This window comes from Carassius auratus, unplaced genomic scaffold (assembly GCF_003368295.1).
Source record: "Carassius auratus strain Wakin unplaced genomic scaffold, ASM336829v1 scaf_tig00217496, whole genome shotgun sequence".
NCBI classification, from domain to species: Eukaryota; Metazoa; Chordata; class Actinopteri; order Cypriniformes; family Cyprinidae; genus Carassius; species Carassius auratus.
In genome coordinates this window covers 90,705-108,382 of record NW_020529095.1, presented here as the reverse complement: position 1 = coordinate 108,382, position 17,678 = coordinate 90,705, and the positions used below count along the sequence as shown (strand labels likewise).

The window sequence follows — 17,678 nt, the reverse complement described above, 5'->3', positions numbered from 1 at the left end:
TGTATACATTTAACTTATTTTCTTGGATCACAATATTTAATATATTCTTCTTGATTTGTCAATTCCATATACTGATGTCTGTCTTGTTTTGAAATAACAAATGTGATTATTTAATGAGCTCATATTCCCTGAAAGTCACATGTTGGAATATTCAAGGACTGAGGTCCTCTGTTTTTGGTATCAAGAGTCAACATTCAGACTTTAAAAAAGAAAATGAGAATTCTGATATTATAATACTACAGGAAACATGGAATGTTAAAGATTTGTCCACTGGCTGTCCGATTGGATTTAGGGAAATAGTTGTCCCATCGACGAAACTAAGAGGGGTGACTCAGGGCAGAGAGTCAGGGGGAATGCTGATATGGTACAGAGCACACCTCATAGACTCAATCACAGCTATTCAAATCGGAAAATTTAACATTTGGTTAAAAATCCAAACAGACATTGTCTCCACAGACCGTCCCATATTCTTGTGTGCTATATACCTTCCCCCAGCTGAGTCCCCCTATTACAGTGAAGAAACCTTCTCCATCCTGCAGGATGAGATTAGCCATTTCCAGACTAAAGGAAATGTGTTTATGTGTGGCGATCTAAATGCCAGAACTGGAAATGAACCAGACTTTGTCAACATGCAGGGAGACAAATATATCACAAACACCAGCCACTCTCTGCCCTCATACCAGCTAAGAAACCATTATGACAAATCAACAAACAAAAGTGGGAGAAGCCTTCTAGAGCTCTGTCGGTCACTGGGCCTGTATATAGTGAACGGTCACATACGGGGAGACTCTTTTGGTTGTTACACCTTTAATTCTTTCTTGGGCAACAGTACTGTAGATTACTTCATCACAGACATTGACCCAGTGCATCTCAGAGCATTCACAGTCAGTCCTCAAACCCCTCTGTCAGACCACTGTAACAGTACACTCTATTTAAGACCAACTTATAGCAATGAATCACACAGACAGCCCTCTCATTTACTGAAGCTGCAACCACCCTACAAGTGGACAAATAACAGAACAGAAAATTATCAGAATGCATTAGAAAGTCAAACAATCAAATTACTATTAGACAATTTTATAATGAACACATATCCACAAAATAAAGTACACTGTTAAAAATTGCTTTAGTTTTTACAGTAAATATTTACAATAGACTACTGTGTTTTTAATTTTACAGCATTACTGTATTTTGCCATGTGGGAGCATGCATAATTGCTGTGAATTTTAGAGGTATTCTAATAAGAATGAGATACTGTTTTTTTTTTTTTTTTTAAGGTAGATCACTGTTATTGCATGTTCCTATGACTTCTGCAGTAAATGCTTTTTTAAGAAGAAGAAAAAAACAGTTGCAAAAGTTTGTCATCTTCATCGGACATCTTGGGAGTTGGGACTCTCCATTGCTTGGTTTTTTATGTTTATTTAAATTTGTATAAATTATAAAAGCAAACACTTTGATCCATATTCCATTCCAGTTGGTGGCGATAATGCACCAACAAACTAGGTTGCCAACCGCCAATAAACACCAAAAAAGTAGAGGCTGGGACTTTCCACACGCTTGCTTCGTCATCATCATCACCAGCACTCAATTTTCGCGCTCACCTCGTGCTCTACGGTTACCAGAGAAGGAGGATCTCTAATGAGAGCGAGTAGAGGTGTGTTACATCTTCAATATGGAATCCTTTTACATCCACGTTGAAAAATGGATAATATAGATTATTTGTCCGGTTTTATGATGAATTTGCTTGATGAGTCGTCACAGATGAAAGATTAGCTGTCTATATTTTCTTCAACATTAAAGTGTGGCCGGGCTGTTATTTTACTAAAAAAAAAATTATAACTGCTCGGTATAAAATTCTTTTACATTGTTGTTGGTAGTAGTAATTGTAAGCTTTTAAACGTTTTAGGCTTTTAACTTGATTGTGTGGTTTTAAGGAGTTAAATAGTGTTTAACTTGACTGCCAAGCCATTAACGTTAGCTAATGACACGTTTTTGTTCGATTTAAGATGGTGTAATGGTTTTTTGTTTTTTTTTGTTTTACTGCTTGGTATAAAATTATTTTACATTGTTTTTGGTAGTAGACATATACGCTTTTAAACGTTTTAAGATTTAAAACTTGATTGTGTTGGTTTTATGCAGTTAAATAGTGTTTAACTTGACTGCCAAGCCATAACGTTAGTTTGCAGTGCACATGCTTTATTGCTGTGCATTTATTGTTAATAAGTTGAAAATGTTTATCTGTCACTTTTGTAATAATGAGAGCAGTACAATCCTGAGTTTTGTGCAGCATGTGAAATTGCATAGAAATGTGCCTAAATCAGGTTTTAGATGTGCTGTACCTGATTGCCCACGTATTTTCACTAAGTTTTCTTCATTGAAGTCCCACATATACAGAAATCACAGAAAACATCACCAGTCTGCTACTAAAGAGCATCAGGCACAGATGTGTGATAAAACATTTAAATGCCACGTAGACTTTTGTGAAGTTCAATGTGGGACCCTAACACAGCTTTTGTCTCATTTAAAGAGCCATATTGAGTCAGGTCTGGAGATCCGGTGCCCAATTGGTTGCAACAGGACATTTAAGGTGAGATCTACATTTGCATCACATGTATCACGGACACATAAAATGTGCTCTGTAAACCATCTGATAGAGCCTGCTATGCCCATGGAAACCCCAGTTTCAGATGTCATGTCTGAGAGTGAGAGATCAGATGTTGCAGAGCAAAATTCTTCTGAAGTTGTGGATGAATCTCTTTTTCTAAGAAATTTAACCCTCTTCTATCTGAAACTGCAAGCTAAATTGCTATTGCCTGAGTCTACCATTCAAGGCATTGTTGAAGAATTTCAAAACATCCATGACATTGGGCAGTCATATTTTCTTAGCAAACTGAGAGAAAAGCTTGCTTTGCTTGAATTGCCAGAGGAAAGGGTTAATGATGTGATTGATCAGTTGTCTAGGGAGGATTTGCTGACAGCTTGTAATAGTGGAGTTCTAAGTACAGCACAGAGGAGAAAGACTACTTTCAAGCAAGATTTCCACTATGTAGAGCCAGTCCCTATTTTTTTAGGAGTCAGTGAAAGAAATGGGAAAGAGTGCTTTGCTCAATATGTCCCAGTTAAACAGACCATCAGTGCTCTGTTTCAGTGCCAGTCTGTGAGGGATCAATATGAGCAGATGCACTCACAAACAGCTGAAAATGATCTGTTTCGGGATGTAAAGGATGGTAAGAATTTTTCAGAAAATTCTCTCTTTCAAACTGATCCATCATCTCTGGGTTTGATAATTTACCAGGATTCATTTGAGGTGGTAAATCCTTTAGGCTCAGCTAGAAAAAAACACAAATTACTGGCAGTTTATCTTACCTTGTCTGATATTTTACCTCACAACAGGTCAAACATAGACCACATGCAACTTGTTCTTTTGTGTAATGAGCAAGATTTTAAGTACTTTGGACCAGCTCATGTTTTTAGATCACTAATTGAAGATCTCAAAGATCTTGAGGAGAATGGTGTTGTGGTGAATGATGGCAAAACTTTGAAAGCTTCTTTGTGTTCCATCGTAGGTGACAACCTGGGATCCCACATGATTGGTGGTTTTGTCGAGAACTTTAGCCGAAGCCTACATTTCTGCAGGTATTGCACCATTGAGAGAGACTCATTCCATGCCACACCTTTAGAACCTGCTATGAAGCGAACTGTGGAGTCTTACGAGAGAAACATTCAGGAACTTGCTACCTTAGGTGATAATGTAGTTGGAGTCAAATTTAACTCTCCTTTTAATCAACTAAATTCTTTTCATGTTTGTCAGCCTGGCTTGCCCCCCTGCCTTGGACATGACCTCTTTGAGGGTGTTGTGGCATCTGATCTTAAGTTGTACATTGATTACTTGGTAAATCAAGAAAAATTCTTTACTTTCACAGAGCTTAATTGCTATATTAAACAGTTTAAGTACACAGGAAATGATGCTGCCAATAAACCAGCTGAGGTTAACTCAGGGAGTGAGAAGCTTTGTGGTCACGCCGTTCAGAACTGGTGTCTTCTAAGACTTTTACCAGTTATTGTTGGACACCGAATTAAGGATCCAGAATCAGAAGGGTGGCAGCTCGTTCTACTCCTCAGACAAATTGTAGACCTAATTTGTGCACCAGCAATACTGGCAGATCAGGTTGCTTATCTGAAAGTGCTCATTGATGAGTACATTCATTTCAGGTATGTGACTTTCCCTTCTAAGCCTCTCAAGCCTAAACATCACTACTTGTGCCATTACCCAGAGCTTATAAAACAATTTGTACCACTCATTCGCTTATGGACGATGCGGTTTGAGAGCAAACATACCTATTTTAAACAATGTGCTAGAAAATTGCACAACTTCAAAAATGTATGTGCAACACTTGCAGAAAGGCACCAGCTTCTCCAAGCCTATTTAAGTGCTGGAAACCTCTTTCAGCCTTCTGTGCAAGTTGAAAAAGGCTCTGAATTTTATTCATGTGATTTTAACGAAGCGATCAGGGAATCAGTTGATCATTTTGATTTTCAGCCAGGCAATACATTAGTAGCTACTGAAATCACTTTGAAAGGAACAAAGTACAGGAAAGGCATGGCTGTTCTTTTGGCCAGTAATGATGAGGGTTTGGAGGTTGGCAGAATTAAACTAATTCTTGTTCACAAGAATGCTGTGGTTTACTTTGTGTCTGAGAAACGGTGTGCTGTGCGGTTGGTGGATTTGGGTGTATACTGCATGACAGATGAGGACCCAAGACATGTCTGTGTACTTCAAGAGGATCTATTAGATTATTACCCTCTCCAGGAGTATAACACATGTGGCGTGTCTGTGATTGTGTTACACCACTCTTTTCCATCTTTTTAAGGTATGTCTAATTTAGAGGAAATAAGACTTACCATCTCCTCTTCGTTACCTGGTATCTCTGATGAAACGCTTCAAAAATGTATCCATGGTCTTTCTGCTATTGGTGTTGAGACAAAAGATGACCTCCAGTATGTCAAAGAAGACGACCTCATGGAATTCCTCAGGCCAATACAATGCCGCAAACTACTGAATGCATGGAAAAATGAAGGTATGTTTAATTTGATTTGATTTAAAATGACTAATATGACTAATGACTAATATCCATTTGTAAAATATTGTAAAATGTTTCATGTTCAAATTTCTTTTCTTTTTTTTATTTTATTTTTTTATTTGTGCTAGAACAATCCAGCTCCTCGACACCCCAACGTTCATCGTGTCAAGTTCTTTCGGATATATCAAGCCCAGGATCAGAGAGTTCAAGCTCTACACCATCTTGTTCTACTGCTTGCTTTTCAGCTTCTTGCGCCTGGGCTGAAACCTTTAAGGTGCCTTGGGAAGTCATGCCTTCCGAAATTAAACTGGCCATTGCAAATAAAAAAATACCATCACCAGCTGATCGAAGGAAGCTAGTAAGAATGTTAGTGGATAACATGCAAAAACATGAAGTAAACCCAACAAAGGCACAGTGTCAGATCGTAGTGCAGAATATTGTTAAGCAGTACCCGGACAGCTTTGCTGATGTTCTGTCTGATGGAACAAAAATAGGTAGTGGGTATGCCTCTTTGCTCTTGCAAGTCAAAACCCGTGTGGAACATGTAAACAGAAACAACACGTTAGCTCGTCGGAGAAAAGAACGACTACGATCATCGTGTAAAACCATATGTCAGAGCTCACGAAGACTGGCTGATCAATATGGTTGTGTCAGTTGGCAGCCTGAGGAGTTTCCTGCAGGAGAAAATGATGACACTCTAGAAGAGAAGCGCAAGCAAATGGTGCTGCTTCATTCTACTGAAGGAATGTCTGGAGCCAATAGAGGAGAACTTCACAAGTTGATGGAGGTCACATATTACCGTCAGCGCCGTGATATAAACGCCACTCCACCACTTTCTGAACTAAAGAACTCATGGCCTTACCTGTTTAGTCTGAAGGGGATCTTTTTACATTTCCAATTGCTTACTGACATCTCACTGCTTCAAAAAATCATGGAGAGCATTGAAGGGAAAGGAAAGAGGATTCTAAGATTTTTTCAAGAAAAGCCAACAAACAAAGAGGTGTGTGCTGTTCTGTCAAAGTATCAAGAGGGAAATTCTCTGGTCCTGTGCATCTTGAAACTCTTAATGGCCCATTTCAAAGAGAGAACAGAATCACTTCTAATTGAAGCTGATGTAAGTATAACATTTAGATTTTTAATGTCTTAAATATTTAATTGCAAATATTTAATGCAAAATTAATTTTTGTTTTTCCTTAGGCAGCAGCAACTGCAGCCGAGATGGAAAGAGAGGGATTACCGGATTCACCCGCACTGATCATCCAAGGTTTGTTGCTTTACTTTGTGTCTGTATCCATCAATTATTTGCTTTCTAGCTCTTGTACCTCTTTGTCCTGTACTGTTTTTTTTCCTTCTCACTTTACTGGCCATTTTAAAAATACTTTTTTGCCAACTCTGTTCCTGTTCTATTTCACAATTATATTCTCATTCCTATATTCCTTCCATAGTTAGCTCTCTCTGTGCCCTGTTTTTGTTGTTGTTGTTGTTGTCTCTGAACCATTCTCTCTCCTTAACAAAAATCCTTATTAGTAACATTAGTCTTCATCATAAATTCCATAGTGTATAGTGTCTATCAAAAAAAAAAAAAAAAAAAAAAATTACATCATGATTTACTCACACACAAGCAATCCCAGGTGTATATGACTTTTTTTCTTTCAACAAATACAATCAGTTGTTTTAAATAATGTCCTGGATCTTCCTAGCTTTAAAATGGCAGTGAATGGATGATGAGATTTTAAAGCTCTTAAAAGTGCATCATCATAAAAGTAATCCAGTAAAAAGTAATTCCAGGGGGTAAATAAAGACCCTCTGAAGCGATGTGATGTGTTTGTAAGAAAAATATGCATTGTTGAACCAGGGGGGCAGGGTTTCATATTTTTTGTGACCCCCACCTGCTGTTAGCATTCCATTGACTCCCATTCATTTTGGCGTCACTTTGACAGCGAATAACTTAACATCTGAGGCGTTTAAAGACTCCATTTGTCCATTCGTTATTTCTAAAGAAACACAATGTATAAAAGGCTCCATTACCTTGTATCTTACGTTATGGTCCCATAGAAGCAGATTGCGTCATAACCTGCGACTCCCTGTCGCACAGTAGAGAGATTACCGTATGGACAGGAGGAGAAGCTCAAAGGCAATCTTTTACTGTCTATGAGGCTATCGGGGGGGGACGTGTAGGTATGAAGTCAAAGGAGAAGCCCTAGAGAGTCCATAAAAGCAACGAGACAAATTTCTTCAAAAACGCCTGCAAGATTCGATGGGTGATTCAAATTTCTCTTGGCACAGCGATTAGAAGACTTACAATTGTCAGACAGGTTGCTCACGTGACATCTACGTCATCAAGCTCAGTTTGAGTCAGCGCAGTACACTCAACCCCCAGGAAGTGCGTGCTTCTAATTGACTTCGCTTGTCTCTGTTGAATCCAATGGGGTCGCTGTGTCCATTTCTTTTACTGTCTATGTGTTGAACTAGTCGACTTATACCAAAAAAAAGTAACTCCCTTTATGCTGTATGACGTAGTAGTGTAAGCTTTAACGCCTCTCGTAACAAATAGGGCTGTGTAACAAACTCAAGTTCTTCTCTTAGATCAAAATCCTCTGAAATTTTTCTTAAAAAATTCTTGTTTTAGACTTTAGACTTTAGAGTTCACTCTTTCGCCATAAATATGCTGAAAAGTAGATATTTTAATTTATATAGTTTGTAAATATGGATATTTTTCCTCAAGTGCATCGCTTCATTTCAGAATGCCTGAGCCATGTTGAGTACTTTTATGATCGATGGATGCACTTTTTGGGCTTCAAAATCTAGTCATTCACTACCATAATAAAGCTGAAAAGAGCTAGAACTTTTTATTTTTTTTATTTTTTTTATGTAACTCCGATTGTATTTGTCTGAAAGAAGAAAGTAATTTATAGGATAGCGTGAGTAAATCATGGTAATTTTCACTTCATTTAATTCTTTTCAGACTATCCCTTTAACATGAGCTATACAACACTTATTAATCTATGCCCTGCCATGTTCTCATTTTATTTTTTATAGGTGAATCCATGACCCCAAGCAAGTGGATGTTGTCCGTCGAGAGGGAAGTTGTCCTGGGCCCGTTTTCAGAGGCATTTGTTGAGGGCCTGGCAGCATTGTTTGCGACCTATTACAACTTAAATCTTGCTTATCAGGATGACGCTGCATGCACGCTGGAATTTATTCAGAGGTATTTCAGAGCATAAAATCTTACTCAATATTTGTTAATTTTACTTTATTTTTTTTTACTTTTTAGGTTTTCAATTTAGGATAGCTTATCAGAATAAGGTATTTTATGGAAAAGTTTATGAAAATACCAAAAATTACTAACCACATACTGATTAGAAAATTATTTTATTCACTGCATGTTACTAAAAAGTGGAAGGTGCATCTGGATTAAAAACTAGACAAGCACAATTTGAATTGTCTGACTAATTTTGTATTTTATCTTTAAGTGTATCATGTTTTTGATTAATTAGATGCTGTGTGTTTTTTTTTTTCCACAGAGGACTTGTGGGCATCAACCCGGAAGCTGGATCAAAAGTTGCTGCTGGAAAGCGAGACAAGAAAATGCATGGAATGAACCCACATGTATGCACACTGTTGCGTAAACTAATGGACTTTGAATGGCTTGTCATTTAAAGTATTCCCATAGAATTGATACCAGAGACTGACCCATTTTGCAAGTTCATATTCTTGCCTTTAAGGTAGGCATTCAGACCATTTCTTTTAGTTTATGACTTAAGAACGATTACTTTAGGAATGTGTGCACTGCATAGTTAATATATGTGCTGCTGTTCTCCGAGGGTTTTTCTGAGGCTAAAGCCTTACTTTTTTTTTTTTTTTTTTTTTTTCATTGTTTCTCCGAATACATTATGGAATCAGGTTATGTTAAATAGCCATTATTGCACAATACATTTGTTATATTAACGGACCAAGGCTAAGGCCTTGAATTTAATGTGCAATCTCTTTTATTCTTTTTCTTTTTTTTTACCAAATACATTTTGGAATCTGGTTATGTTAAATAGCCATTACAATAAATGTATGTTAATGAACCTGTTATTGTGAGTTTTATTTGACAAATGCTTTAACTTACAGCAAACAAATAGTGAATTGAATCCACATCAAATGCTTTAATTTACTGTGAAATGTATAGTAGTACATGTCAGTTCATTGTTGCTCTTGTAATTGCACTTGCATTCATAAACATTATTTCGACTTTAATTTTAGTAACCGCTGTAAAAAATGTACAGCATATATACATGTATATAAGGCAGTGTGCTGTGTTTTTTACAGTACAATTGTAATTAATGATTTACAGTACTCTTGGAAATTTGCCAGTTGCCAGTAAGTTACTGTAATTTGTACAGTAAATTTGTAGTTAATGATTTACAGTACTCTTGGAAATTGTACAGTCTTACTGGCAACCAAAAATGCCAGTAAGTTACTGTAAATTGTACAGTAAATTTTTTACAGTGTAGGCATAAATCTGGCACTAAAGGACATTACAGATATATTCCACCAATCAGCATCCATGTGCAATTTGAAAAAATCATTAAAAAGAAAACCAAAAAACACCAATGAGAAGTGGTTTGACGAAGAGTGTAAAAGAATTAGAATGACAGTACGAAATCTTTCAAATCAAAAACACAGAGATCCTGACAATGAAGAACTCCGCCATCAGTATCACGAAGCCCTTAGACTGTACAAACAAACTCTAAGAGTAAAAAAGGAAGAGCACACGGAACAATTATTTCAAGCAATGGAGGAATCAATAAATACCAATAACTTCTGGAACAACTGGAACACTCTCTATAGAGCACAAAAAGAAGAATTGGCCATTCAAAACGGGAACATATGGAGGACACACTTTGAAAATCTGTACAAAACAACTGAAACAAATCCTGCTCGAAATGAATTAAAAACCAAATTAGAAATCCTGAAAGAAAAGATTAAAGACAATCAGAACCCTCTGGACTTTCCAATCACAGTAAATGAGCTTACCGATAGACTACATGTGCTAAAACCCAACAAGGCATGTGGCATCGACGGAATATTAAACGAAATGATAAAATACACCAATGACCAATTCAAAGAGGCAATAATCAAATTATTCAACCTTGTTTTGAGAGTAGGATTTTTCCCCGACACCTGGAACCAAGGCTTAATTACACCAATATTTAAACAAGCAGACAAATATGAGCCAAACAATTACAGAGGCATGTGTGTCAATAGCAACCTGGGGAAAATATTCTGTTCGATTATCAATATGAGATTGCAAAACTTTCTCAAAACCCACAAAATCCTGGACAAAAGTCAAATTGGATTTCTGCCCAAACACAGAACATCGGACCACATATACACCCTCCACACTATCATTGATCGACATGTATACTAAAATAAATCCAAAATCTTTGCTTGCTTTATTGACTTTGAGAAGGCTTTCGACTCTATCTGGCATGAAGGACTCTTTTAAAACTCCTGGAGAATGGAATTGGAGGGAAAACATTTGATTTGATAAGCTCCATGTATAAAAACAATACATGTGCTGTAAAAATAGGAAATAAACTAACAGAATTTTTCTCCGAACAACGAGGAGTCAGACAAGGTTGCCCATTGAGCCCCACTCTATTTAACATATATATCAACGAATTAGCCAAAGCCTTAAATAATTCGACTGCCCCCGGCCCAACCCTGACGCAATCAGAAGTTAAATGTCTCCTCTTTGCAGATGATTTAGTGATTCTGTCAAAAACAAAAGAGGGACTACAGCAGCTCCTCGATATCGTACAGACATTCAGTCAAAACGTGGGCTCTCAAAATTAACCTCGCAAAAACTAAAATAATGATTTTTCAAAACAGATCCAGATGTAGGGAAAATAAATACATCTTTCGAGCAGGAAACCAAGTCCTCCAACACACCCATGAATACACCTATCTGGGACTAAAACTGAGTTCTACAGGGAACTTTAATCTGGCTGTGAATGAACTGAAGGCAAAAGCACTGAGAGTCTTCTACATGATTAAAAACACTATTCGACATGAAATTCCAATTCAAACCTGGCTAAAAATCCTAAAATCAATAATTGAACCAATTGCTCTGTATGGCAGCGAGATATGGGGACCTCTAAAAACCCAAGATTTTTCAAAATGGGAAAAAGAAGAAATCGAAACTCTGCATACACAAATTTGTAAAAATATCCTAAAAGTAAACAGATCAACGCCAAACAACTCGTGCAGAGCTGAATTAGGACAATACCCCTTATTGATCAATATCCAAAAGAGAGCGGTGAAGTTCTACCAGCACCTGAAGCGCAGCGAGCCGAGCTCATACCAGGCTGAAGCCCTGCGGTGTCAGGAGCAGAACCTGCAGAGGAGCACTCTCTCACAGCTGATGCTCAAACTACAGCCAGACCAGCACAGCACCATTCGGCCAAACCAAATTATCCAGTTACAAAAACAGAATTACATCACCTACTGGAAACATGCTACTAAATCACAGAAGAAGATGGAGCTGTGTTTAGACCTGAAGAAAGATTATAAACCAGCAGAATACCTGAGCTGTGTAAAAGATCCCAAATTAAGAAAAACACTTACAAAATACAGACTGAGCGATCACTGTCTGGCTGTAGAGAGAGGACGACACAGACAGAGATGGCAGCCGAGAGAGCAGAGACTGTGTTTACTGTGCTCTCAGAGAGAGCTGGAGACAGAGGAACACTTCTTACTACCAGTGATGGGAATAACAGCGTTATAAATAACGGCGTTACTAACGGCATTACTTTTTCCAGTAACGAGTAATCTAATTGATTACTCTTCTCATCTTAATAACGCCGTTACCGTTACTGCCAAAAAATGCGGCGCGTTACTATAACTGATGATGAAGCTGTTTTTTTTTTTTCATCAGACCAACTAGATCTCTGAGCGAGAGGCAAATACTTTTTTTTACTGTTCTTCCTTGGTTAGTGGGCAGAGCACGAGACAAGCGCATAAATGCTGACGATTGGCTAAGGTAGAGTAAAATTTAATTGTAAGCCAATCAGAGGTAGAGTTGGGCGGGTTTTCGAAAGCACGCATAGTAGTGATGGGAATTCGGCTCTTTTGACTCAGCTCACTGAAAAGAGCCGGCTCTTTGGCTCACAAACGGCTCTTTAAATGACTTTGACTATAATATTTCAATTTTTATTACATAATTATTTAATTTCTATAGGCTAAATTTGAAAAAATAGAGTTGGCTCTTCAGATATGCGAGCCAGCTCCCGAAGTTCAACTAAAAAAGCCGGCTCTGGCTGATTCGCGAATCGCGAACGACTCATCAAAAGCTCATTCGCGAACGAGTCGATCCATCATCACTAACGCTCATTCGCGAACGACCCATAATCGGACAGGACAGGACACACAACGAACAACACAAGCCAGTAAGTCAACGAGAGACAGGTATGGCGACGAGCCCAAATAATCCAAAAGTAGCCTTCTCTAAATGGAAGTATATACATTACTTTTTCCTTCAAGAAATTAAAGAAACAATAAAAGGAAATATCAAAAGTTCCCAAAAATCTATCGTGTTATTTGCATTGATCCACTATATAAACATAATATCTACATACATGCCATTTGATTGGAGGCTAGTCTCACTTTGTCCCACAGCAACTTTTTTTTTTTAGATGTGTGTACAATGTTTCATGTTTCTGTTAATAATGTATTGTATTAAGTGTCCATTTCATTATAATATTCAGATTTATCATAAATAATTGAACATGCACATGTATTTTAAGTTCCTTTAAAGAGGGGTAGAGGTGGGGTCACGTTTGAGCATTTAAAATTTAATTTTACTTGAAAGTAACGCAATAGTTACTTTCTTAAGTAACTAGTTACTTTAAAAATTTGTAACTGAGTTACTAATTTAGTTACTTTTTGGAAGAAGTAACTAGTAACTGTAACTAATTACTTTTTAAAAGTAACTTGCCCAACACTGCTTACTACACTGTGATTACTATCATAACATAAGAGCTGCATATTTCCACAAATTCCAACAAATTAAACCAAGATTTATGGCATTACCAAATACAGAAAAATTAAATCACATTTTAGGGGAAAATTCCAAAATGATCACAACAGCAGCAAGATATGTATCAGCCTGTCACAAACTAAGACTGTCAGCCAGTGGACAAAACTGAAGCAAGAGCATTTCTTACATGTACTGTTATGCATAAGTTATTATTATTATTTATTTTCTTTTTTGTTATTTGTTGTTGTCTTTTACTTGTTTCTCGTTTGAAGAAAAAAATGAGAAAGTATACATATACTTAATTATTTTACGAATCTGTTTTTGTTTTATGTATTATATAATTGTTTATTCCTTATTCATGTAATGTACAATGCTTTGGCAATACTGTGCAAGTCATGTCAATAAAGCTCATTTGAATTTGAATTTGAATTTGAGAGAGAGAGAGAGAGACTTTTAACACACCTTTATTTATACTTACACTATAAAGACATTCTTCATAAACATCTATTCATTAACATCAGATGTACATTTATAAACACATATACCCACTCAGAGACTCATACATCTTCATAGACATTACAAGGTATTGTCTATCATTAATCATACATTTAAAACCAGCTCATTTTCATAATCCACAGAGCACAAAACATCATTCAAAGCCCAAATTTCAATAAACTTGTCCATATCATTCATTAGTTTAAAATATGCAAACTCTGCCTTGATTCTGGTTGCTATAAGAGCCTTTAAGACCACCTCAGGACCTACTTCCCCCTCTCCTTTCAATTTTCTTTTCCGTGTTAACCAGATTGCCAGCTTTGCTCCTCCAATCACAAAATTAATTAAAGAGATTTTTTTTCTGTCTGATGCAACATATTTTGGTCCAAAAATGAATAATTCATTATTAAAAAGCTACGCCCAAATCTCTAGCCCACCCATCTAAGATCTGAAACAATTCTCTTAACCTTAAACAATGTAAAAACAAATGATCAACTGATTCTTCAGTGCCACAAAAAGGACATTCTTTCCCTACAGTGGGGTCAATGTGTGCCACATGTCTGTTTGTAGCTACCGCCCAGTGAACAACCCTCCATTGGAGATCAGCAGTGCGTTTCTCTATAGGAGGTTTGTAGAGGGACCTCCAGCATCTTCTAGGGGACGAGTCTGGCCCGAACAAATCTGACCACTTGGTCTCTTTACAGTCTTTGAGCGCATTATAATGGGACACTTTCACACAAATAATGTACAGGGCCTTTTTTGAGACAGTCTTAAAACCTTCCAGCACAGGAGTCCTGAAGTGTAGGATAGAACCTTCCTCTGGTTCTTCATCCACTGCTGCTGAAACATCCACTTGGGGAAACAGGCTCCCTCTGTCCTGTTCAGGAACCTCATTTTCTTCTGATCTTTTTCTGAAAACAGAAGGCAATGCGGAAACAGTTCCATCCATTATTCTCTTTATTATCCTTGTGGACTTGATGCCTGTCTTGTTGCACATCTCCTCTGGACTTTTCCAGTTTTCACCAGTCTTTAGGTCAGCAATCCTTGTACACCCCGCTCTTTCCATTACATTCTGGATGCTTCTGGACTCCAATGCCGGTGCTGGTATCAGTGGGTTATTAAAAAGAGGTTAATTCTCTGTCCAGAGTCCAATGTTTGTGAGAACCCTCTTGACCTTAAAAACTGAAGTCCATGCTCTCAAAACAGTCTTATAAAAAGGGGAAATATTCCTCAAGTCCATGTTGGCCAATTTAATCAAAAACAATTGTACATCATACTTAAAAATATTCATTTTCCTCAACTCAGCACGCGCTGTATCAGCCCAGCACGGCTCCGCATACAACAATCTCTGTGCTGCTTGAAGTCGGAAGGTCTTTATTCTGTTTTTAATGTCCATCAGGCCTTGTCCTCCCTCTTGAGTAGGTAGAAAAAGTACAGCAGATTTTTTCCAATGCTGCCCATCCCAGAAAAAGTCAACTAGTTTTCTTTGCAGCTCTTCAACCACACATTCCGGGGAATCCAGAACATTCATTTTGTGCCATAATGCAGATGCAGCCAGATTGTTTGTGACCATTACCCTGCCCCTATATGATAGCTGGGGCAGCACCCACGACCATCGAGACAACCGGTCACACATTCTCTCCACCATACCCTCCCAGTTCTTCTGCCTGTATTCATCTGTTCCTAAGAAAACTCCCAACAACTTCAAACCCTCTCTTCCCCATTTAACTCCCCCTGGAAGCACAGGAGGGGTCCTTCCCTGCCAATCTCCTAATAGATATCCTTCACTCTTCTGCCAATTCACTTTAGCTGATGAGGCCTTTTCGTAGATATTTAAAGCGTTTGTTAGATTCATTACATCTGTTTCACTTCTTATAAAAACAGTGATGTCATCGGCATAGGCCGAAAGAGTGATTGGCCTGTTTTCACAACCTTTCACTAAAAAACCTTGCAATTTCTCCCTAAGTTTACATAGTAAAGGTTCAATTGCTAGAGAGTACAGCTGTCCTGGCAGAGGACAGCCTTGTCTTATACCTCTATGAATTAAAACTGGACAGCTTAACCCACCTCCAACCTTTAACATTGCAGACGCTCCAGTATATAAAAGTTTGATCCAAGAGATAAAATTCTCACCAAAACCAAAAGCTTTAAGCGTTTTAAATAAATACAGATGATCAACTTTATCAAAAGCTTTCTCCTGATCGATTGAAAGAAAACCCACATCCTCATTACCAGCATTTGCTAAATTCATTACATCACGAACAAGAAAAAGATTGTCCATTATTGTTCTCTTTGGCACACAATATGTTTGAAAGTCATTTATAGCATATTCTAAAAAATGTTTTAATCTATTTGCAAGACATTTTGCTAAAATTTTGTAATCTGTACACAGTAAAGCCACTGGTCTCCAGTTCTTTAACAGTCCAAGGTCACCTTTTTTTGGCAATAAAGTTAGAACCGCTCTTCTACAACTAGTCGGAAGTTCATTTTTCCTATAAGAAACTCTAAAAACATCAAGTATATCATCTTTTAAAAGAGTCCAGAATTGCTTATAAAATTCAGAAGGAAGTCCATCAATCCCAGGGGACCGGCCATTAGAAAGTTTCTTTACCGCCTCTGATATTTCGTCCAATTGAATATCGGCATCAAGCCATTGTCTCTGATCATCGGTGAGCTTTGGAAGATCTCTTAGTAGGTCGTCCATGCAGTGAATGTCACAGTCTCTTGCTTCGAATAAATCAGTGTAAAAGTTCTTTGCATGGTTTCTCATTTCTTTTGGATTAGTTGTTAAAGTCCCATTTGGAAGTTTCAAATGTAACATGAGTTTTCTTTCTCCTTCTTTTCGCTCCAAGTTGAAGAAGTATGAGCTCGGAGCATCTATTTCTCTTATTGAGGAAAAGCGGGCTCTTATCAAAGCACCTTTTGCTCTTTCATTAAACAAGGATGCCAAAACAGTCTTTTTTTCTTTCAGTTGATCTCCTTCAATAATTCCTTCTTCAATTTCAGTTATTTCTCTCTCAAGTATTTTAATAGTGTTCTTTACAAGTCTATTTGAGTGAGCGGTGTAGTTCTGGCAAAAAATTCTGATTTGTGCTTTTCCAACTTCCCACCATTGCACTAAATCTTCATAGTCACTTTTTTGCTCTTGCCACTGAGACCAAAATAACCCAAACTTATCACAAAAATTAGAGTCATGTAGTAATTTCAAATTAAAAAGCCAATAGTAACTAGAAGGCTGTGACTTTTTTACACTCATTTTAATCATGCACAAATGATGATCAGTAAAACCATTTGGAAAAATATTGGCTTTTAAAACTCTATTAGAATTATTTTTACTTGCATAAAATCTATCCAACCTCGCAGCACTAATATGATCATGAGATGCTTTAACCCATGTATACCGTTTTACTGTTGGGTGTTTTTCCCTCCAAACATCAGATAAGTCATATATCTTTATTATACTGCTTAATGAATTAGCAGACTGGGGATAGGGTTCTTCACCATTTCGATCTAGTGTAAAATCTAAGGTGCAATTCCAGTCACCCCCAAGAACCATACATGCATTATCAATTTTTTTTAATTCACTAGATAATTTTCTAAAAAATTCTACCCTTTCTGCTCCATTATTAGGCGAGTAAACGTTTATAAAGAGAAATGGAAATCCCATTAACTCCACCTGTACAATCAATATTCTGCCCTTATCTATCTCATAGGAAGATATATTAGTCATATTTATCTTCTTTGAAAATAGAATCGCAACACCTCCACTTAGATTTGAGCCATGACTTAGAAAAGTCTTGCCCTCCCACCACATCTTCCATTCTACTTCATTACCCAGATCGCTATGGGTTTCTTGCAAAAAAATTATATCTATATTTTTATTTTGAATAAATTCATTCAAAGCAGCTCTTTTACTATAATTCCTTCCTCCATTAATATTTATTGTCCCTATTTTTATGCTCTCCATGAAAAGAGAAAAGAGAGAAAGACAAACAATCAGAAAAGAAAAGACAGAAAAGGAAAAAAGTGACCTTTGTGACTCAACCATCATGTATATTGCTTTTTAACCCATTCTT

The 17,678-nt window shown here is 37.2% G+C and overlaps 1 protein-coding gene across 3 annotated transcripts; it reads left to right on the top strand.

The window, feature by feature from the left end:
• The first annotated feature begins 414 nt into the window (after nt 1-414).
• LOC113101086 (uncharacterized) lies at nt 415-11,821 on the top strand. 3 transcript variants are annotated; one of them, XM_026265550.1, is made up of 8 exons: nt 415-1,654; nt 2,528-2,587; nt 3,567-3,636; nt 4,872-5,078; nt 5,210-6,195; nt 6,279-6,345; nt 8,121-8,289; nt 8,606-11,821. In XM_026265550.1, the coding sequence occupies exons 4-8, from the start codon at nt 4,874-4,876 to the stop codon at nt 8,739-8,741; spliced, it is 1,563 nt and encodes a 520-aa protein (XP_026121335.1). In that variant the 5' UTR covers nt 415-1,654; nt 2,528-2,587; nt 3,567-3,636; nt 4,872-4,873; the 3' UTR covers nt 8,742-11,821. The 3 variants fall into 3 exon arrangements, 1 of the variants encoding a protein (XP_026121335.1); XR_003289917.1 differs by having other exon boundaries at nt 2,528-5,078; XR_003289916.1 differs by having other exon boundaries at nt 415-5,078.
• The last annotated feature ends 5,857 nt before the right edge of the window (nt 11,822-17,678 follow it).